General features: G+C 42.4%; 1 protein-coding gene and 2 long non-coding RNA genes across 7 annotated transcripts in view; 2 read left to right on the forward strand and 1 right to left on the reverse strand.

Moving 5' to 3' along the window:
• Window positions 1-6,437: 6,437 nt before the first annotated feature.
• LOC122212777 lies at window positions 6,438-17,483 on the reverse strand. 2 transcript variants are annotated; one of them, XR_006199305.1, is made up of 4 exons: window positions 17,278-17,483; window positions 7,923-7,988; window positions 7,349-7,446; window positions 6,438-6,699 (listed from the first exon to the last, which is right to left on the reverse strand). It is a non-coding gene; the product is annotated as an uncharacterized LOC122212777 (long non-coding RNA). The 2 variants fall into 2 exon arrangements; XR_006199309.1 differs by lacking the exon at window positions 17,278-17,483 and adding an exon at window positions 16,562-16,679.
• On the forward strand, window positions 12,187-13,950 carry LOC122212784. The gene is made up of 2 exons (XR_006199318.1): window positions 12,187-12,272; window positions 13,427-13,950. It is a non-coding gene; the product is annotated as an uncharacterized LOC122212784 (long non-coding RNA).
• The window catches only part of AGK (acylglycerol kinase), an 80,691-nt gene continuing 75,473 nt past the window's right edge, over window positions 16,743-21,960 (forward strand). For 3 of the 4 annotated variants that reach the window (XR_006199294.1, XM_042926719.1, XM_042926737.1), the window contains exons 1-2: window positions 16,743-16,807; window positions 19,840-19,961. Coding sequence is in view for 3 of the 4 variants with exons in the window: in XM_042926719.1 (XP_042782653.1) it covers window positions 19,861-19,961 (101 nt within the window). In the remaining variant the exon portion in view is untranslated. The remainder of the gene's footprint in view (window positions 16,808-19,839; window positions 19,962-21,960) is intronic. The other variant, XM_042926728.1, reaches the window with a different exon arrangement.

The following is a 21,960-nucleotide window of genomic DNA, read 5'->3' on the forward strand; positions in this document are numbered from 1 at the left end:
TCACTATATGTAACATTTAAAATCTAATTAACACAATTCACAATGGATTTTTAAATCTGTATTTTCTTTAAGAGGATGCAGTTTGGAATTGAAAGACCACATGTGTACTTGGCATGAGATACTGAGCAGGTGATAGCACATCCAATAACTAATTTAATCTTTATGACTAGCCCTATAGGTAAGTTAGAGGATTATCTTTATATTGATGAAGAAACAGAGATTCAGACATGTTTTTTTATTATTTTTTTAATGTTTATTTTTGAGAGAGAGAGAGAAACAGAGACAGAGACAGAGCGTGAGCAGGGGAGGGGCAGAGAGAGACGGAGACACAGAATCCGAAGCAGGCTCCAGGCTCTGAGCTGTCAGCACAGAGCCTGACGCAGGGCTCAAACTCACGAACTCTGAGAACATGACCTGAGCTGAAGTCGGATGCTTAACTGACTGAGCCACCGAGGCGCCCCTCAGACATGTTTTTTAAATGCTTATTTATTTATTTATTTATTTATTTATTTTGAGAGAGAGAGAGAATCCCAAACAGGTTCTGTGCTGTCAGCACGGAGCCCGACATAGGGCTTGAACTCACGAACAGTAACCTGAGCCAAAATCGAGAGTCAGCACTTAACCAACTGAGCCACCCAGGCGCCCCTCAGACATTTTAATAAAGCACCCCCAGTGACGTAGCAACTAGTCAGAAGAACTAGACATTGAGCCAAGTTTCCTGGCTTGAAGTCTAGCAGTATCTCTGCCACACCACTTGACTCCACCAGAATTGAAGCCAAGAAGTGAAGTTTTATTCCCAGCTTAAATAATACAGAAAACACCATATGCTGTATTATTCCTTTGGAAATTTGTATGCTCATTTGTATATCAGAGGTTCTATTGAATTCTAATATAAAGACATGTTTGGCCTAGTGATCCCCAAGCTTATGGCATTGTTGTTGTTTGGGGTGTGTGTGTGTGTGTGTGTGTGTGTGTGTAACTATTAACCTTCCTCTGAAATAGTGCTCTATAAACACACCATGAGAAATGCTGGCTGGACAGTCTGACTGGTGAGAGGTGGGCTTGAGAGATAGTTGTGAAATGAATGAAGATTCAGTCTTTCAAGGTAGTTACTGGGTATACTTGCCCAAAACAGCTTAGAGGATGATTTTATTTTAAAATTCTTGTTTGTAACCATCCTTGTTCAAGAAAGAATTAATGTAGGAGAGCAGGACTTCGACGGCATGGTGATTATCTCCAGGCTTCTCCATGAAAATTTAAAATGTATCTATGCTATGGTATCATCTCACTTCCTTTTTGTGACATCTCTCAACTTTTCTTGTATTGCTACTCTAGTGGCCAATCTTAATCTGCTCATCTCCACATGCACTAGGTTTCAAAGTTACCTTTGACACCCATTCCCATTTCCTCAGTGTTTTGTCAGTTTAAGGTTAGGAAAAAAATCTGATCAAGTTCATATTGATTATATTATCAGTCCTTAGTGCTTCAGGAGTATTTGCAATTGATATAAATAATTCTCTAACTGGAAAACTTCAGTTAGCTTTGGAGAGATTTGGGGGAAAGAGTACCAAAGATTGTCTGCCTCTAACCCTAAACTTGTGTGTTATATTTTCCCATGTCATTCAGTGTCTTCTAGTAGATTCAGTGCTGTCCAAACTGGGACTCTCATCCCAGTCCCAAATCTAGAGGCACAGATAAATAGATGCAGAAAAAGCATTTTAAAAAATGCAACAACTATTCATGACAAAAACTCTCATAAAACTAGGAAATGCAGAGAATGCCTTTGAAGTCATGAAGGCCATCTATGATCAACTTAGAGCTATGATCATTTCTTTCTTTTTTAAACCTTTTTCTTTTTAAGTAAAGTCTACCCACAACATGGGGCTCAAACCCAACAGCCCCAAGATCAAAGGTCACATGCTCTACTGACTGAGCCAGCCAGGTGCCCTATGATCATTCTTAATGGTGGAATTTTGAATGCTTTTCTCCTTAGATCAAGAATTAGACAAGAATGCCCACTCTCACCAATCCTATTTAATATCACCTTATTAATTAATTAGTAAAATAAGAAAATAAAAAGAAATACAATACATTCAGATAAAAAGGAAGTAAAGCTGTCTTTATTGATAACTGACTTGATTGCATACATAGAAAATCCTTAGGCCTCTACAAAAAAAAATACCATAATTAATAGTGGAGTTTAGCAAAGTTACAGGATCCAAACTGTATTGCTACATTCTAGAAACAAATCATTGGATATTAGAATTTAAACAGTACAATTTACAATAATACTAAAAACATGAAACACATAGATGTATTAAATAAAATATGTACAAGACATGTACACTTAAAACCTAAGAAACATTACTGAGATAAGTTAAAGATGCCTAAATAAATGGAGAGAAATACTATGTTCATGGATTGAAATACTCAATATTGTAAAAAGTTTGTCTGCTCTCCATCACAATCACAGACTTTTTTGGGGTAGAAATCGACAGAATGATTTTAAGCTCCATATAGAAATTCAAAAAACCTAGAATAGCCAGAGTATTTTGGAAAAGAAGAACAAAATTGGAACATTTACACTATCTAATTTCAAGACTTCCTACAAAGCCTTATTAATCAAGATAGTATTGGCATAAGGTGAAACACATAGACCAACAAAACAGAATAAAAAGTCCATAAATAGATCCATGTATCTGTGGTCAAATGATTTGCAAAGTGTTTTAGTGGTAGAAAAGATAGTATTTTGAAAAATAATGCTGAAACAACTGTATAATCATATGTAAAAAAGAAACCTCAACCCTTACATCATACCACTCACAAAAATTAACTTAAAATAGATCATAGACCTAAATATAAAGGAAAACTATAGAACTTCCTAAAAGAAACATGGGAGAAAATCTTAATGATCTTGGGTTAAGCAAAAAATTTCTTAAATAGGTCACATAAGTTTGAACCATAAAAGAAAAAAATAAATTGTATTTCACCAAAATCTAAATCTTTTGCTCTTCAAAAGACTCTGTTATGAAAATGAAAAGGCACATCACAGACTGGGAGAAAATATTTATAAAAAATACCTGAAAAAGGACTTGTATCTAAAGTATGTAAATAACTCAAAATTCAAGTAAGACTTATCACCTAAGTTTTCAAAATGAGCAAAATATTTGAATAGATGCTCAACCCAAGAAGGTATATAATAGACAATTAGACCCATTAGGATTCCTCCAATTTAGAAACTGACATACCAAGTGTTGGTGAGGATTTGGAGCCACTGGACCTCTCATAAAGTGCTGGTGGGAATGTGAAATGGTACAACCACTTTGGAAAATAGTTTGGTAGTTGATTAAAAAGTTAAAAATACACTTAATCATATAACCCAGCCATTACATTTCTATGTATTTACCCTAAAGTGGTGAAGACATAAGCATATGTTCACACAAAGACTTGTATACAAATGTTAACTGTAGCTTGATTTATAATACCTAAACCTTAAAACAACCTAAACATCCATCAATGGGTGAGTGGATAAACAAATTGCAGTAGACCCTGAGAGCGGGCTACCATTGGCAGTAAGAAGAGCAAACTGCTCATACACCCAACAACATGGATACATCTTAGACACTACTTTGAGAGAAAGAAGTCAGGGACAAAAGGCAACTACAGTGTGATTCCATTTATATGAAACTCTGAAAGAGAGAGATGTAATGTACAGTGGCAGAAAGCAGAGTCATGGCTGCTTGGTGCTGGGGCCGATTGAGGGCATGAGAAAGTTGGCCAGGAAGGGCAGAAAGACACTGGGGCAGTGATGGAAATGTTCTGTATTTCCACTGTGGCCACTCTAGGAACATATACAGTCATCAAAAGTCACCAATTTGTACACTTAGAATGGGTAAATTTTGTCATATGTAAATCGTATGGTAATAAAATTGATTTTTAAAATTGTAGCAGGGAATGAAAGATCAGAAGGGACAGGTTTTGGTATATTTGTGTGTTGAAGTGGATGGTTTTTGAGTAGGTGTTATACGCTAAGAGGGAAGGACAGTGGAGATGGAGGGAGAGAATACTTCAGGGAGAAGATTACTGGTGAGGCCGATTTCTCAGAGAGGAAGAAGGGGGTGCTGTACAAAACACAGGTGGATGCATTAGCCTTGGGTGGGAGGAGGGAACATTCTCTCCCAGACGTACAGTGGAGGAAGGTGCTGTGTGGTATTGAGTAAATATGTGTGTAACTTAGTATGTGGGAGGGCAGAGAGTGGAGGAAGTTCGTGGTTCACTTAAACTTTAATATTTATTTTAAATTCTCTCTCTCTTTCTATATATATATATATATATATATATATATATATATTCCCATATATATTATTATATATTATATCATTATTATATTATATTATATATTATTATATTATATATTAATATTATATATTATATACATAGAAATATATATGGTATATACTATATATATACAGTGTGTATATATATATGTGTACATATATATATATATATATATATATGTACACATATACATATATAGTACCTGGCATTATATATATATTAGGATGTGGCTACTCTGCAGGAAAAAGAATAATGTTGTCACTGCCTTTACAGAATTTAGAACACTGTGGTGGGAAGAGGGGTCAGGTGTTAAATAACCACACAACGGAATATGTAATTGAAGGTTATTATGAATTCCATAAAGGACACGGGAGCTTTGGTCAAGTGTAGCAGTAGGAACCTGATTTAGATGGATGATGCAGGAGGAGTCTGTTGGGTGAACAGGTTGTAGGGAGGAGAATGAGTGGGAGCAAGGTGATCAGGGGCCTCAGTGGAGACCTTGAAGTTGGAAAGATTTTGGTACATTTTGATACAGAAACATAGTCATGGGTGAATTTTTTTCATTTTATAAGAAAATGAAACCACAGAAAAATAGATATGTGAATTTCTAATCATTAGAGGGTTCTCCAAGAGTATGATTAAGATTCATCCACCTACAAGGCACCTGGCTGGCTCGGTTGGTAGAACATGCAATTCTTGATCTTGGTGTTGTGAGTTCAAGCCCCACATTGGGCATAGAGATTACTTAATTAAACTTGGGGGCACCTGGGTGGCTCAGTCAGTTTAGCATCCGACTTTGGCTCAGGTCATGATCTCACGGTCTGAGTTCAAGCCTCATGTCTGGCTCTGTGCTGACAGCTCAGAGCCTGGAGCTTGCTTCTGTTTCTGTGTCTCCCTCTCTCTCTGCCCCTCCCCTGCTCATGCTGTGTCTCCCCCTCTCTCAAAAATAAATAAACAGTAAAAAAAAATTTTTTAAAGGTTCATCTACATACAATTCAAGGTTTTTGTTTTGTTTTTCACATAGAATGTATCACAAGCCAAGTACAAAGGCAAATAAACCAGGAAAATATTAGCAACAAACAAATCAAAGGACTACTGTACTAAATCTATAAAGAGCATGTATCAAATTGATGTGAAAGGCATCAAACTATCAGTAGAATCCAGTTACTATAATATTGTCTTTCTAAAATGTGATACTTTGGTCATAAAGTTAGAGAATTTTAAAAAGAAAAATAAGTGTAGGAGGCAAGTTGGGAAAATATAATAAAAATGCAAGTAAAAGACATAGCAAATATTTTATGGAAGAGAAAATGAAAATGGCTAGATGGACATAAAAAGCATTTTAACTCATAATAAAAAATATAAATTGCAAAAAATGAAATGGCATTTTCCTAACAATTAAATAAATAGAAATTGGGAGAAAAATTAATGACGGTGAAGGTGCTATCCCATATAGATAATGGGAATGGAAAATGGTTGTAAGTTTTTAATAAAACAGTTTGGGAATATGCATCTAGAACCTCAAATATATTTCCTCTGATTCCAGTTTTTAAAATTAACCCTAAGAATGTAACCATAAAAGACTTCAAAGATCTTGTTTTTTAGTTAAAATCTCAAAGCCCTACCTTTAACAACGAAGGGATGTATCCAAATGTTGCAGTATCATACATTAATTAAAAAGGATTTAAAAAATATTGTGATCTATGTGATCCTGGGACTATGCAATGACAGAGGGCAAGAGACTTTCCCTGCTACTGTACCCCAAAGACATCATATTGGCTGGCCCACTCCATTAATGCCATCATAGTGAAGGAAGGGTGCTGGGCACTGTATCCTCTACCACAAGAAGGCATATATTCTTGAGGCAACAAATATGAGATTTTGTTTCCTGCAGGGGCCCATTTCACAGATGAAGAAAAGCTATCAGATTTGAGTGGGTTCAGAGCATGAGAAGGCTCCTTTGCTCATCTGGTACATCAACTTTGTCCTTCAGCCCTTAAGACCTAGCAGATTTAATACCCCTGGAATCTAGGAGCAGATCAGGATGTTAAATGGAGCTCACAGCAAGACACCGTGAAAGATGAACAGATTGGCTTTTATTTTCTTCGCCTGCCATGCCATGCCAGAACCACTGTCTGAGGACTTTTCAGAGGCCTTAAAAATGGCCATGGTATCTTGTACAACATTGCTTCTAACCAAGGAGTCCAAGTTAGATAATGGGCTGTAGCCCATTAGAATCGCTGGTCTTATCACGTACCCAACCCCCAGAAGCAGCTGGTCTCACAGAATAGTGGAATAGTCTATTAAAATTCACTTGTGCCTCCAGCTGGTTAAGTAAGCACTTTCAATGAGGATTGTTGCCTGAAAGATAGAGAATATTCTTTGAACCAGCACAATATATGATGTTATTCTTCCTTTAACTAGAATATGTAAGCCAGGGAATCAAGTAGTAGAATTGGGAGTAGCACATCTCATGAATGCCCAGTGACCTCCTTCTAAAATGTTTACTCCCTGTCCCCATTGTATGAAAAGCTTCATATCTAAAATAGAAATGCTGGTACCAAGAGAACAATATTTTTACTGTACTTGAAGCTTAGACTACCAACTGGGTATTATATCTCATGAGGTCACTGGGCACACAGGCAAAAATCAGGGTTATGCTTTTAAGTCAGTGTATCTGACACATCCTATGCGTCAGTTCATGTCTAAGGACCCGTCTCTTGTTCCAGCTGTCACTGTGGCAACCAGATTTGCATGTGCTCTGACTTTGGAGGGGCACAGCCAGATCACACCCATCTTGAGTGTGTGGCTCAGGGCGCTTGTCTTGTATCCCTGGCATCCTTCTTGATACTGCTGTGAGATCCTGCTCAGCACCCATGCCTGCACTTGAAGGCAAGAGCTGGTGAATAGATCCTTCCCCTACTTCTCCTTCCAGGGATAGTTCTGAGACTTAGTTGATGTGGGTATTCGGAGGACAGTCCCCGCGGATGAAGCAATGGTTCACACTTACAGGTGGCCAGCTTGATAACACATCCTCATTGGGGAGACCACTTTTGCTGCCTCACCTCTTTGTTCCTCCTTCTTTTGCTCCTCCCTGGGATTGCATGTCTTAAAAAATAACAATACATTATAGCTTTCAGCCTCTGCATTCATAGATTGTAGGCTAAGATAGCTGGCAATGTGTGAAGGGTGTGGATGGCCATGCATACACATGTACACACACGGGCAAACACACACTGTCACATACAAATAGTATTGAAGGTGTAAAGGAGGGATAAAGAGAAAAACAGCAGCAGTAAGAGAAGAGAAAGAGAAGGAGAAGGAGAAGGAGAAGGAGAAGGAGAAGAGTGTGTATAATTGATCCTGCAAACTCTCATTATTCCATATTGAGATGTGCTTAAATTAGGCACAGCTGGAAATGCCATGGAAAGTCTTCCAGTAATGAAATCCTGTCCCTGCTAGTTTCCATATTTCCAGGGAAATTGGGAGAAAGACAGGAACATTTGGTCTAGTATGTGACAAAGGGAGCATCTTTACTAGGGAAATAACTAGGGTCTGGAGCTCAACTAACAGAATCTACACACCTGAGGCCAGATCTTGCATTCTTTGTTGAGTTGGCTCAGTCCTACTGATTCAGCTTGTAACCAAACCTGCATAAAGTGAAGACAGAAAAGAGTCATCAGAGACCTTAAGCAAAAGATCTGGCTCTCCCAGTGAGGGACTTTTACCCAATTTGTAAGGGCAAATGAAGTTGTCGTATACAATGAAAGCAGGGAGTTATATGCATGAAACCCAGGGGATCACCGGGCACTTCTTTATTTTGCCAAGTCTAAGGGTAAATGTTCATGAGGGACGTGTTTCTGCCCAGGCAGGACCTCAAACTCAGTCCCCTGAGAATGAAGATTTGATCTCCTACCTCAAATTTTAGCCGGCTACAACCTGGTGTAAGGTGAGGAAGTATGGAATGGGTAGTGGAGGGGCAGGTTATAATCACTGTTACAGGTCAGAGACTAGTGGCAGAACAAGAACTGAAACCCCCACCTATGTTTCCTTTCCCACATATGTTTATACATTTTCAGTTAATTCCTTTGCCTTCCTCTTCCTATGGCTGCTTTTAGGGTTTTGCTTTTAGTGTTCTGCAGGTTCAGTATGGAATATCTGCCAGTATTTTTGAATACTCCTTCTTCCTATTCTCTATTCTTTCCTTCTGGAGATACCACTAAATGGTGGTGGGATCTTCTCATGCTCTCTTCCATGCCTGTTAACTCTCTTTTATATTTTGATTCTCTGGTAAATGAAATAAAAGAAGAATTAAATAAATGGAGAGATAGTTCATGTTCATGGATAGAAAGACTCAATATTCTCAAGATGTCAGTTCCTTTTATTTTATCCATAGAGTCATTATGATCCCAATCAAAGTCCCAGCAAGTCAGCTTATGGATATTGACAAAGTCCCTCTAAAGTTTATATAGAGAGGCTAATGACCCCCAAATAGACAACACAACATTGAAGGAGAAGAACAAAGTTGGAGGACAGATGCTACCCAACTTCAAGACTTACTATCAAGCTACAGTAATCAAGGCATTGTGGTATTGATGAAAAAATAGATAGACAAATGGAACAAAATAGCCCAGAAATAGAGCCACATAAATATAATGAACTGATCTTTGGAAAAGAGCAAGGGCAGTACATTGAAGCAAAGATAGTTGCTTCAACAAATGGAGCTGGAAAAACGGGACATCTACATGCAGAAAAAAAAAAAAAAACAAAAAAACAAAACTGAATCTAAACATAGACCTTGTACTCTTTACAAAAGTTACTTCAAACTTTTGGATCATAGACCTAAATGTAAGGTACAAATCTATAAATCTCCTAGAAGATAGGAGAAAACCTAGATGACCTTGGGTGCGGTGATGCTTTTTCAGATACAACACTAAACATGATCCCTGAAAGAAAAAAAACTGATAGGCTGGCCTTTATTAAAATGAAAAAATTATTTTGTGCAAGAGGCAATATCAAGAGAATTAGAAGACAAGCCACAGAGGTGTCTGGGTGGCTCAGTTTGTTAAGCATCTGACTCTTGATTTCAGCTTAGGTCATGATCTCACAGTCATGAATTTGAGCCCCACATCAGGCTCTGCACTGGTAGCACAGAGCCTGCTTGGGATTCTCTCTCTCTCTCTCTCTCTCTCTCTCTCTCTCTGCACCCCTCCCCCAGTTCATGCTCTCTATCTCTCCCAAAATAAAATAAAATGAACTTCAAAAAAAATAAGGTAAACCACAAACTGGGAGAAGACATTTGTAAAAGACACATCTGGTAACGGACAACTATTCAAAATGTGCAATGAACTCTTAAGACTCAACAATAAGAAAACAACTCGATTTTTAAAATAGGCCAAAAACCTTTACAGACCCCTCACCAAAAAAAATATACAGACGGCAAACAAGCATATGAAAAGATGTTCCACATCACGTATCATCCAGGAAATGCGAAGGAAAACAACGAGATACTACCACACACCTATTCACATGTCCCAAATCTGGAACACTGGACACGACCAAATGCTGGTGACGGTGTAGAGCAACAGGAACTCTCATTCATCGCTGGTGGGAATGCAACATGGTGTGCCCACTCTGGAAGACAGTTCGGTGGTTTTGTACAAAACTAAACATATGCTTATCATATGAGCCAGCAATCATGCTTCTTGGTATTGATCCAAAGAAGTTGAAGACATGTCTACACAAAACCTCCACACATATGTTTATGGCAGACTTACTCATAATTGCCTTAACTCAGAAGCAACCAAGGTGTCCTTTGGTAGGTGAATAGATAAATAAACTGTGGTCCATCTAATGAAGTGTTATTTGGTGCTAAAAAGAAATGAGCTATCAGGCCATGAAAAGACATGAAGGAAATTTAAATGCTTATTGCGAAGTGAAAGAAGCCTATTTGAAAAGGCTACATAATGTATGACTCCAATTATATGACATTCTGGTAAAGGTAAAACTATTAATACAAAAAAAAAAATCAGGGGCGCCTGGGGTGGCTCAGTCAGTTAAGCGTCCAACTTCGGCTCAGGTCATGATCTCGCGGTCCGAGAGTTTGAGCCCCATGTCAGGCTCTGTGCTGACAGCTCCGAGCCTGGAACCTGTTCCAGAATCTGTGTCTCCCTCTCTCTCTGACCCTCGCCCATTCATGCTCTGTCTCTCTCTGTCTCAAAAATAAATGTTAAAAAAAATTAAAAAAACAAAAAGTCAGTGGTTGCCAGGGTGGGGGTAGGGAAAGGTAAAGAGGCAGAACACAGAGGATTTTTAGGGCATGGAAAATTACTCTGTACGATATTATAATGATGGATATATGTCATTATACTTTCTTTAAATCCATAAGATGTACAGCACCAAGAGTTAACGGTAGGGTAAACCATGGACTTTGGCTGATTATGATGTGTCAATATAGATTCATCATTTGTAACAAATGTGCCACTCTGGTGAGAGAAGTTGATAATGTAGGAGGCTATGCAAGTGTAGGCGTAGGGACATGTATAGAAAAATCTCTGTACCTTCCTCTGAATTTTGTTATAAACCTAAAACTGCTCTAAAAAATAAAGTCTTAAAAAATTTACTCGAGGTTCATTATTGATGGAATCACCCCCTTCTTGTTCCAGAATACTTACAATTGAATTACCCTGGGAGACTGGGTTTTGCAAAACAAAATTGGAGACCTTGTTTGATGCAATCAACGAGGACCCCACCTTTGTCGTTTTTCACTCCCATATTAAACAGGCAGCTAGAAAGTGTCAGCCAGAGCTAGATGTCGCCAGGAGGAGTAGGTGGCAAAGGATGACAAGGAGACACATTAATAAGAGAAGTCCTGTTCAGAAAAAGGCAGGCCCATACAGAGCATGGGTGAGAATGGGCATTACAGAGGGTCTGATAAAATCCCATGTTACATTGTAGAAGATATTCTCTCTCCTAAGAATCTGCTGGTTTCTTAAAAGGCCTCATTTACATGTTTCCAATCTGGCAGTAGTAGATGCAGTGGATATTAAAGGTCACAATAAGGAAGAGATTTTGAGCATAAATACCACAAGAACACCATTTTATACTTTTCCTTAGGGGAAACTAAGTAGTCTAAAGAAGAATCTATATGCATAAAGTAAGTAAACCAAGAATGAATGTTAAGAGAATTCATACATAGTTTTCCACGGTAGAAGTTCTAACTCCTATCAGAATAGGGGGCACCTGTTCCCATAGGCAGATTTCATCCGAGATGCTACATAGAAGGCTGTTTGTGATGATTAGCACTATCTCAGGTTGTTTGAACCTTTGTCTTTTATTGTTAGTGGATCTGTAGACAGCAAGCGTGGCACAGGCCCAGGGGCCAGGGGGATGGCTGGAGAATGATTTTAGGAACAATAAACGTTGAAGCATATCATCGATATCAAGGGTATCTGCCATCTACTTTCACCCATATTCCTCATAAAAACTTATCATCTTTTTACAAGCATTGTCCTTACCATGTCTTCTACCCACCAATAGCCTGTGGCTTGCAGTTTATCAGTTCAGTGCTCTTGGCTTCAAGAAACAGAAAACCCTGACTCTAACCAGCTTATGCAATAAGGGGATTTATTATTTCACGCAATAGGACATCCAGTCTTTGAGCAAGCTCCAGGCACAGGACAACCATTTGGCTCCATGATGTTATCAACGACCCAGGTTCTTTCTGCCTTTCCCCTCCTGTCCCCTGTGAGTTAGCATTGGCCCAAACTGGTTCCCTTTGTGGCTGAACAGTGGTTATGGCTGTGATGCAGGCAGGCTGGGCTTGAGGACCCAGAGGGGGGTCCTGCAGGACCATCCAAGATGGTCCTTGGATTCACTCGGGAGAGAAATCAAACACCAGTTGGAGAAAGTGATAACTGAGTTTACTGAACACTGTGAGTGATAAGTGAAGAGGAGCAGGCAGAGTGTCTGGGAGACTCAGAAAGGGGAGAAGGAGCCTCATTGCCACTTGGGGTCAGGGGTTTAGATTGGAGAGGGGTCTGGGGTACGTGTTCCTTTAGGAATCCAGGGCAGGGTCTGATTAGAGGCAGATGCCAGGTGAATAACAGGTGTCACAAATTACCGAAGGGGGGGTGGGGGGTATCTAGGCCCGAGTCGGCCAAGCTTTGTTTGAAGCTAACGTCCTGGAACGTGTTCGGGATCTGCCTCTCTTCTCACGTGTTATCAGGTGTGGGGGGGTCTGGGCCAAAACTCAGAGAGTGATTAGCTTTCTTGTTTCTCCTTTGAAGTGGGAACATAGCTTCTTTGGTTTATTCAGAGGCAAAATATAGAACATGAGTAAATGGGGCCCAGCAGAAAAACAGCAGAGACAGAGCCTTGCTAAAATAGAGTCTGTTCCGCTTCTCTCCCTCAGCAGTTTCAGGTATCATGTACACAGATGATCCCATCGGAGGGAAAAGGCGGGACAATCTCTGCCATTTTCATCTCAGCTGTATTGGGATGCGACTCCTATACCATGCAATGTCCCCCTTTGTATTCCTACACGTATGCAGCTATCACCGCAGCCAACCATAGCACATTTCATTACTTCCCAAAGGAAATCTCATATCCGTTAGCAACCATTTTCCATTCCCCCCCCCAACCAGCCCCAAACCCAGCCCTGGGCAGCCTCTGCTCTGCTTGCCATCTCTGTGTACTTGCTAATTCTGGATGTTTCGTGTAAACGGAATCACATAATATGCAGTCTTTGTGACCGGTTTATTTCACCAAGCATGAGCATAATGGTTTTAAGGCCCGTTGCCGTCACTTTTTTAAATCTCACCCTTTAAGGAGAATGAACCTTTCCTGAGATCTCTCAGCGGACTCATCCTTAAGACTCTTTGGTCTAAATTGAGCTATGTGCTCAATTTTTAATCCAATAGCTGGTGTTGGAGGATGAATCACTGTATGTGTCTTAAACTATGCAGACCACCTCCTGACAGTATATTCTTCACCCAGATTTCTCGAATATTATCTTTAACTTATAAATTATTTACCGTTTTCACATTTACTGCCCCTTTCTCTCTGATTTCTGGTCTCCTTCTTATAGTGACCCTTACCTTTGTGATTACATCGGACCCACCTGGATGATTCAGGATAATCTTCCCAACTCAGGAGCCGTAACTTAACCAGCCGTGCAAAGGAACAATAGGTTCCAGGGGTTAAGGGCATCTTTAGGGGGTCATTATTCTCTCTACCACAGTGTTTCTCATTCAGCACTAATGCTTTTGAAGAAGGGAGAGAAGAACACGAGATTGGGCAGAGGGAGAAGAGCTGTGATGTATCCGGACAGCCTCAGCTGACCCCGTGAGGAGCTGTGGGGCTCTCAGAGGTGTTTTACTTTGGGCCAAATGACCAAGCTTTTGAATTCCCTCCTAGATCAGTCACTGCACGTGGGCCATCCGCAGAAAGGCGTGACCTTGGTTAAGAAGGCTCACTGCATTGGAGGCTGTCCCTGAAGGGGCCGACAGCTGAAGTCTGTCTGCCCAAACTACCCCCAGCAGCTGGGGCAGCAGGTGATACATCTCTATGTCCAACACTCATGATGCCTGAAAAGAGCATTTGGGAAGTTTCCATGTTTTAGCGTCATTTGTGTCCTTACGCATGTGCAAGCTACATGTTTTAAGATGTGGCTTTCCCTATAATCCCTCCTAGGGTGGAAGGTTAAGTTTTATCAAGCATGGACAATCCTTAATTTATACCTGTGTCCCTCTGGAAGCAATCTGAGGGGACAATAGTTAGCTTAACCAACGGGCCAATGGTAGCCCAAAAAAGGTACTTACTACAGGGAAAATATTAATAGTATGAGTTATATAACTTCAAAACTAAATGGGGTATTACAACAACGCATTAAAATGTCAGTAAATACGTGTCATGTAATGGGTCCCGTTAACTCCTTGAAGATGATTTTCTGACTAATTTCTGACTTAGTCCTATTTTGATGCAGATATTTCCCATTTGCAGGTGACATATCTGAGTCATAGGACCCACTGTTTCTATCTATACAAGCGTGCAATTTAAGGAGGGAACACAAAACGTCTTTCAGAGACCTGCCCTGCCCCTCCCACCCCCACCACATTCCTCTTTTGCACATGGAATTCTGAGGTTTGTATTGTGTGGAGATGTCTCATCTTTTCTAGTTTCATAATCCATATAGAAGCCTGGGAGTTGTTTCCAGATTTCTCTGCTGGGAACACAACAGAGTGACATCGACGTCCCCATTTGCCACCATGCTGGCCACAGTGAATTAAAGCCTGCCTATTAAAGGAAGAATGTAAACTCACAAATACCCCCCCATGGCCTGATGAGCACTTTTCAATTAGAGATGGTCCTGAGTGAGGCCTGCTATGCTGTGTATGTCTGTGTTTGCCCTCCCAGGGAGTGGCTGCCTCTCTTCTGGGGTGTGGCTTTCTCCCAGGTCGCAGAGACCCACCAGGCCACCCTTCTTCACCGGCACTCTGGGCATCTGCCTTGTGATGCCTGATCTTTCCAACAGGACATGGCTCCCACTCAACTAAAATCAAGTTTTCCTCTCCTAAGTTTTAAGAAAGAACTTCTTTCTTGATTTTCTGATTGGAAAATTATGGTAATTTCATCCACGCAGAACTTCTCTTATTTTTGGGAACTACTGTTTTGCTGAAGCCTTAAAGCTTAGTCTGCCCATTGGACAATCCAGCATCTAGACCCAGACTTTTCTAGCCTGCAGGGATGCAGTTCAGCAACTCATTTTCTTTTCTTTCTTTCTCTCTTTTTTTTTAAAGTTTATTTATTTATTTATTTATTTACAGAGAGAGAGAAAGAGAGAGAGGGGCGAGGGGCAGAGAGAGAGGGAGAGAATCTCAAGCTCAATGCGGAGCCTCAACCCAGGAACCGCAAGATCATGATCTGAGCTGAAATCAAGAGTTGGAGGCCCAACTGACTGAGCCACCCAGGCACCCCAGGAACTCATTTTCAAATGCAAATATTCTAAATAGTTGGGACAGGAGAAGTGAAAATAACTGTCTCCCATGCCTTCAATATCACAACATTTTATAGCTAGAAGGTATGTTTTAGGATGATCTTCTCCCTCCCCTAATATACAGACAGAACCTCAGGAGAAAGGGCTAGCAAGTTCACGTTATCCAGTGCGGCCCAGCGAGGATTCGAACCTGACAGAAAACGCTTTACTGCCCCATAACCTCACTGGATGTTCTCATTTTTCCTAAAATACACATCCAGGGGAAGATAGGAAGGATGCATGTCTGCATGTACCAAATGGGGAATTTAGAATGCAAGCTCTATGAATGCAGGCACCATGCGGGTTGCTGTACATGAGTGCATCCCCAGTCTACATGCAGCAAAGTTGGTTGAGGGAATGATGGAAAGAAGAAGGTAAGAAAGAAATCTGGATTGACTAGTTTGGTTCTAACACCAACGTTGGGGGTGGGGGTGGGGGTGAGGAAGGGAGAGGTACTGGTGGGAAGAGGACAGAATTAAAACTGCCATCTGGTGGTCAGCATTGGCCCTGGCTTCTTTGTAGCTCTCTTGCTGTCTGGAATTTACTCAATACGTGGTGGCGGAGAGATGTTTAAAACGTAAACCACATCACATCGCCCCTCTGGCTGAACTCCTCATGGGTAGGTGCTGTCTATGCATATCTAGCCAACAGAACCTAGTAAAGCACCTGGAATGAATGAGACAACCAATCCACCAATGGATCAGGAACTATTTGCCCCATTTTGCAATGAGTAAGCCAAAACCCAAAGGGAAAAAGTGAGTAAGGGTCACACAGGGTAGCGACAGCTCTGGCACCAGGACCCAGGCCAGGTGACGTCCCAGACGGCGGTATAACGTCCAAACTCCTTACCACCACCGCCTGTGGGGCCCACCTCCCCAGCTTACTCCTTTGCCTCCTCGCCTGCCCTGACCGCCACCTGCCAAACTGTCTCAGGCCTTAGAGCTTTTGCACCGGCTGTTCCCTCCCCCAGGCGCTCCCTTCCTCCAGATCCTTGGGGACCTGCTCCCTCTCCTTCACATCGGTTGCCCCTTACTCGGAAGGGCTGAGACTGCCTCCTCCTCACTCTCTTGATTCCACGCATTTCGGGTTCTTTTTTTTTTTTTTTTTTTTCTTTTTCGTACTTCTGATCTCAATTTACCCTGTTCGTTTATTTTCCGATTTAGTACCAGGTCCCCAAACAGCGTTTACCTTGGTAGGCTTCCCATAAAATACTGTGGAGCGACAAACGGAGGGGTGAAGGGAGGAACGGACGAAAAAACGAGCGAAGCAGGAACGAAGGCGGCCCCCAGGCTGCGGCCCCCGCACGCCGCACGGTCCCGGCGCGTCGGGAAGGCGCAGCGGAACCCGAGGGCGGAGGCGCGGTTTCCCTTAAAAGCGCGGGGGAAGCTTGAAGGAGCACACAGGAAGGCAGGGCGCGGAGCGGGAGCGGCCCGGGTGAGCGGCGCGGGGCCCGGGAGGGGAGCGGAGCCCGGGGCGCTGGGACGGGGCCGGGCCGGGGGTTCCGGGACGCGGGGGCGCAGCCGCGGGAGCCCGTCTGGGCCGGGGGTCCGGGCGGCGGGTGCGGGCGGGGGGATGGCGGGGTCCCGGTTGTCACACTGAGAGTCAGCTGGCCTGGGTTCTGGTACTGGAGCTGTCGCTAGCCTGTGTGACCCTTACTCCCTTTTTCCCTTTGGGCTTCGGCTTTCTCTCTTGCAAGATGGGGCGAGTAGTTGCTGATCGATGGATGGGTTCATTCATTCCAGATGCTTTACTAGGTTCTGTTTGCTAGAGATGCATAGACAGCACCTACCCACGAGGGGTTCACAGCCTAGTGAGAAAATCCCCACCTGACAGTGAGGAGGGTTGAATACAATTAGAATTGGGGAGTTCTTAAACAAACAAAACACCACCACCAACCAACCAACCTGCCGATCTGCTTTTTCAGAGGAGAGATGTTGATTTGAACGTATAACATTGAGACTTCCACAGAGATTGAGGAGTTAGAATTCTTTTGGGTACCTAGAAGGAATATGCATTGTTAGCTAATACATTGCACATTGCCATGGCAACTTACATACTTACAGAGAAATTTACAAAGGGCATTCACAGTTCTTTGGGGTGTGATCTTTTGAGCCAAAGGAGCCGGTGGCGGCGTATTCTGATTTTACTGACAAGGGGAGAGAGGTAGAGGTTAAATGACTTACCCAGGCTCTCGCTGTCTGGAAGTAATTAAGCGACTCTAGAATCGAGGCCTCAGGACCCTTGCACCAGTGCTTTTTCCACTGGGGCCTTGCGTGTTTACACGTTTTTATAATGTACGAATCACTGTTTTGTGACAAAAAGGGAGTTCCACTGGATCTTTAAACAGACTTTTATTGACTCTTAAATTGTCCTCTAATACTGCCAATGCCTTGGGGGATTTTTTTAAAAATTATTTTTTTTAATGTTTTATTCCTTTTTGAGAGACAGGGAGAGACAGAGTGTGAGCGGTGGAGGGGCAGAGAGAGAGAGAGAGGGAGACACAGATTCCGAAGCAGACTCCGGGCTCTGAGCTGTCAGCACAGGGCCCGACGCGGGGCTTGAACCCACAGACCACAAGATCATGACCTGAGCCGGAGCCAGACACTTCATGGACTGAGACACCCACGTGCCCCGGCCTTGGGTGATTTTTTATCTGCAGTCAAACTTGGCCTCCTTCACACTGAAGAGTCCCAAATCTGTATCTTCTACCCAACTTCTCCTAACTCCAAACTGCTCAATCCAGACACCCACTGATCATTTGGATATCCCACTTGGATGTTGTGCAGGCATCTCAAACTCACTGTCTCCTCAACTGCACACATTACATTTCCCCACGAACCTATGTTCCAGATCTAATGATGGAAATCCTTATTCAGTCGGTCGCCCAAGCACAAACCTGGCTTGGTTTCTGCTCTCCCTTCCTACAAGTGGGCAAGTGAGGTTTCTAGGCCAGGAGCGGGCGTGGGGTGGGGTGGGGGGGGGGTGGTCAGTGGATAGAAAATTAGGTTTGATGAAGAGTGGACAGTCACAGAGGAATATGGTAAGTTGAGTTCCAGGAAATTGAAGTTAACAGGAAACTTAGCAAGGCATGTTTGTTAGGATTCTTCTTGGCATCCTTTTTTTCTTTGCAGGTGATGCTCCTTCTGGGTTTAGGGAGGGTACCTCATATATGAGGATTTTATGACCTATTTCAGGGAAGACGAGTCAGGTGGTGAGGCTAAAGTGACCTTCCTGCTTTTGACAGTTTCTCAGACTCCTTTAGCTTAAAATATTCACCATGCTAAGTTGCTATATTTTGGGGGTGGTGCGTCCTGAACCCTGTCACATTCAGCAGTTAGCTAGCTATCGATTGTTACGTGCCCGATCTTATTTTAGGCCCTGGGGGTACAGCAGGGACCAGAACCAAGTCCTTGCTCTTGTGGAGTTTATGTTCCTTTGGGGTAGGCTACTAAAGAAATCAGCAAATAAAGATCATCCAGTGATAAGTGCTGTGAAGAAAACAAACAGAATAAGGATCTATACGGTTACTTGGTTTTTTAGTAAAGTTGTATTAATTTACCTTGCTCACAGGAGTGCACGAGAGGGTCGATTCTCATTTTGTCATCTGTGAATACAATCATTCAAAAGTTTGTTACTTTGAGCGGTGAACAGTGATAGTTCCTTGTAGTTTGCATGTCTTTGATTACTCAGGAAGTTGAAAACTGCACACAGCCATTTGTATTAGTGCTTCATGGAATTTTCTCTGTGTGTGTGTGTGTGTGTGTGTGTGTGTGTGTGTGTTCTCTGCTCTGTTTATTTTCCTGTTGAGTGGCTAGTGTTTTCCTCTATTTTGAATAAGCTCTTTACATTACTTATCTATTATTGAGTCATTTGTGTGTAAAAATTTTAATGTTTATTTTTGAGAGAGAATGCAGGGAAGGGGCAGAGAGGAAGGGGACAGAGAATCTGAAAGGGCCTCTGTGCTGCCAGCAGTGAGCCAGACACGGGGCTTGAACTCACAAACCAAGAGATCATGCCCTGAGCCAAAGTCAGTCGCTCAACCAACTGAGCCACCTAGGTACCCCTTTTATTAGTTTTTATTTTCTTTTAATTTTTAAAACTGTTTATTTAGACAGACACTCTTAAACAGTGGTATAGTGACTGTAGGAAGAAAGAAAAAGCAGGAGGCCTGGAATTGCCTTCTTCTCTGCCCTTCCCCCCCCTTGCTTCTAATACAGTGAGGCATAAGGGAACAGAGAGGGGAAGAAGTGAGTTCAGGTAGAAGGAAAGAAAGAAAGAAGAGGCAGGTGGGCAGTGAGAAGATTTGGTGAGACCGGAAGGGAGCAGGTGGGAAGAGGCCAGAGGAACGGTAACAACGAACAGGAGTGAGGGAAGGAAATGGGCAGGATGGGCAGATGGAAGGCGTCATGGGGCCTCTACACAATTACCTTGGGTACTGACCTTTTTCTTTTTCTGCTTCTATTAAGCTAGCAAATCCCTAGGAGAAGATGACCGTGTTCTTTAAAACACTTAGAAATCATTGGAAGAAAACTACAGCTGGGATCTGTCTGCTGACATGGGGAAGCCATTGGCTGTATGGAAAACACTGGTAAATATCGGACAGCCCCCACCCACCCCACCTTCAACCTCCAACAGTATAAAAGGGCCCAAGGTCAAAATCTTGCTCAGCTGTGCTCCTCTCTAGAACACATTGTGGTGTAAAAGAAAAATAAATGTTAAAACCACAAAGACCAAGGCTTCTTGTTGTAATCAGTTCTGGAAAATTGTAACTATAACAGTGCCATCAACACTGGATAACAGCGGATATAGACTGTGATATAGATTGTGAGATCAGAAGCTGAACAAATTGAGGCCCAGCCTAGGGAGAGAGGAGTCACTTCCCAAGTTCTTACTAGACAGGGATTGAACTCCTATGTCTCCTCGGGATTTCATTCCTTCTGTTTCTTACTACAGCCTCTTGATCTGTTATCACTGCTGTTGTAGGACCCTGAGTGAATCTGCTTCCTCCAACCCCTGGGTTGGAGTTAGCCCGGGTTAATTTATTTATTTTTTTTTTAATTTTTTTTTCAACGTTTATTTTTTTATTTTTGGGACAGAGAGAGACAGAGCATGAACGGGGGAGGGACAGAGAGAGAGGGAGACACAGAATCGGAAACAGGCTCCAGGCTCCGAGCCATCAGCCCAGAGCCCGACGCGGGGCTCGAACTCACGGACCGTGAGATCGTGACCTGGCTGAAGTCGGACGCTTAACCGACTGCGCCACCCAGGCGCCCCTAGCCCGGGTTAATTTAAATGAGACAAAGACTTTCAAACCTTTTGACTGAATAAGGAGTTCAACAGTCATGGGTTTTATTAGCCTCTAGGCATGAAGGGAGAAGAAAGTGCCAGAGCTCCCTCTGATTTAGCATGATAATAAGATTTCAGTAACATTTTTATATGAAAATTATCCAAACAATTAAGAGAGCCAATCAAGTTACAGTATTTTGGGGATTAAGCTTTTGTAATCCACATTGGAAGTCTCCACATTTGAAAGGAGATTCATACTGATATTTTTGTAAACCATCTCAGTTCACCACTGTCAGGGATAATCTGGGGATGCTACATGGTGTCTAGTTTTTCACAGCTGTAGATTGAATGGGACAAAGCCCCTTTCCCCCCAAGTATTCTCAAGGCTCAGCACTTGAATTCCATTAGCTAGCATGTAAAGAACAGACCTGAGAAGCTTATTTTAAATGTTTTTTGATGTTTATTTACTTTTGAGAGAGACAGAGACAGAATGTGAGTGGGTTGGGGCAGAGAGACGGGGAGGCACAGAATCTGAAGCAGGCTGCAGGCTCCGAGCTGTCAGCACAGCCCAACGCGGGGCTCGAACTCACGAGCTGTGAGATCATGACCTGAGCTGAAGTCGGACGCTCAACTGACTGACCCACCCAGGCGCCCCGTGTATACTACCAATTTTAAGTTTCTCAGATCTGGGGGCACCTGGGTGGCTCAGTCGGTTCAGCGTCCGACTTCGGCTCAGGTCATGATCTTGTGGTTTGTGGGTTCGGGCCCCACGTCGGGCTCTGTGCTGACAGCTTAGAGCCTGGAGCCTGCTTAGGATTCTGTGTCTCCCTCTCTCTGACCCTCCCCCATTCACTCTCTGTCTTTCTCTGTCTCAAAAATAAATAAACATTAAAAAAAAAAATTGGTAGTATGTTAAAAAAAAAAAGTTGAGGAAATGTTATCACAAATGGAATGTGAAAACTATAATGTGTGCTTTTTCTCCCTTTTCTAACTACCCTTGAGTCCTTATACTGTCTGCCTGGGTGGGAACTAGGATTCCCTTTGCAGGAGCACCTGCTCCAGGCGACAGGGAAGTCCATTCGGGACACCTGCCCATCCCACACCCTAAGGATCACTGCTGTTTCTGCTACCAGGTGAAGATTTGAGGAAATAACCATGTTCAAGATGTCTTGTAGGCACCCTCATAATTTTTTGCCAGTGTTATCTTGAGACTTTAAAAGAGGCCTGCTCCTTCTGAATTAGATCAGAAACAGCTTGATCTTGTAGTAGGAGCCTGCCTTTGGCTTCTTTTGGCTCTGCCT

Source organism: Panthera leo, chromosome A2, assembly GCF_018350215.1.
Source record: "Panthera leo isolate Ple1 chromosome A2, P.leo_Ple1_pat1.1, whole genome shotgun sequence".
NCBI lineage: Eukaryota > Metazoa > Chordata > Mammalia > Carnivora > Felidae > Panthera > Panthera leo.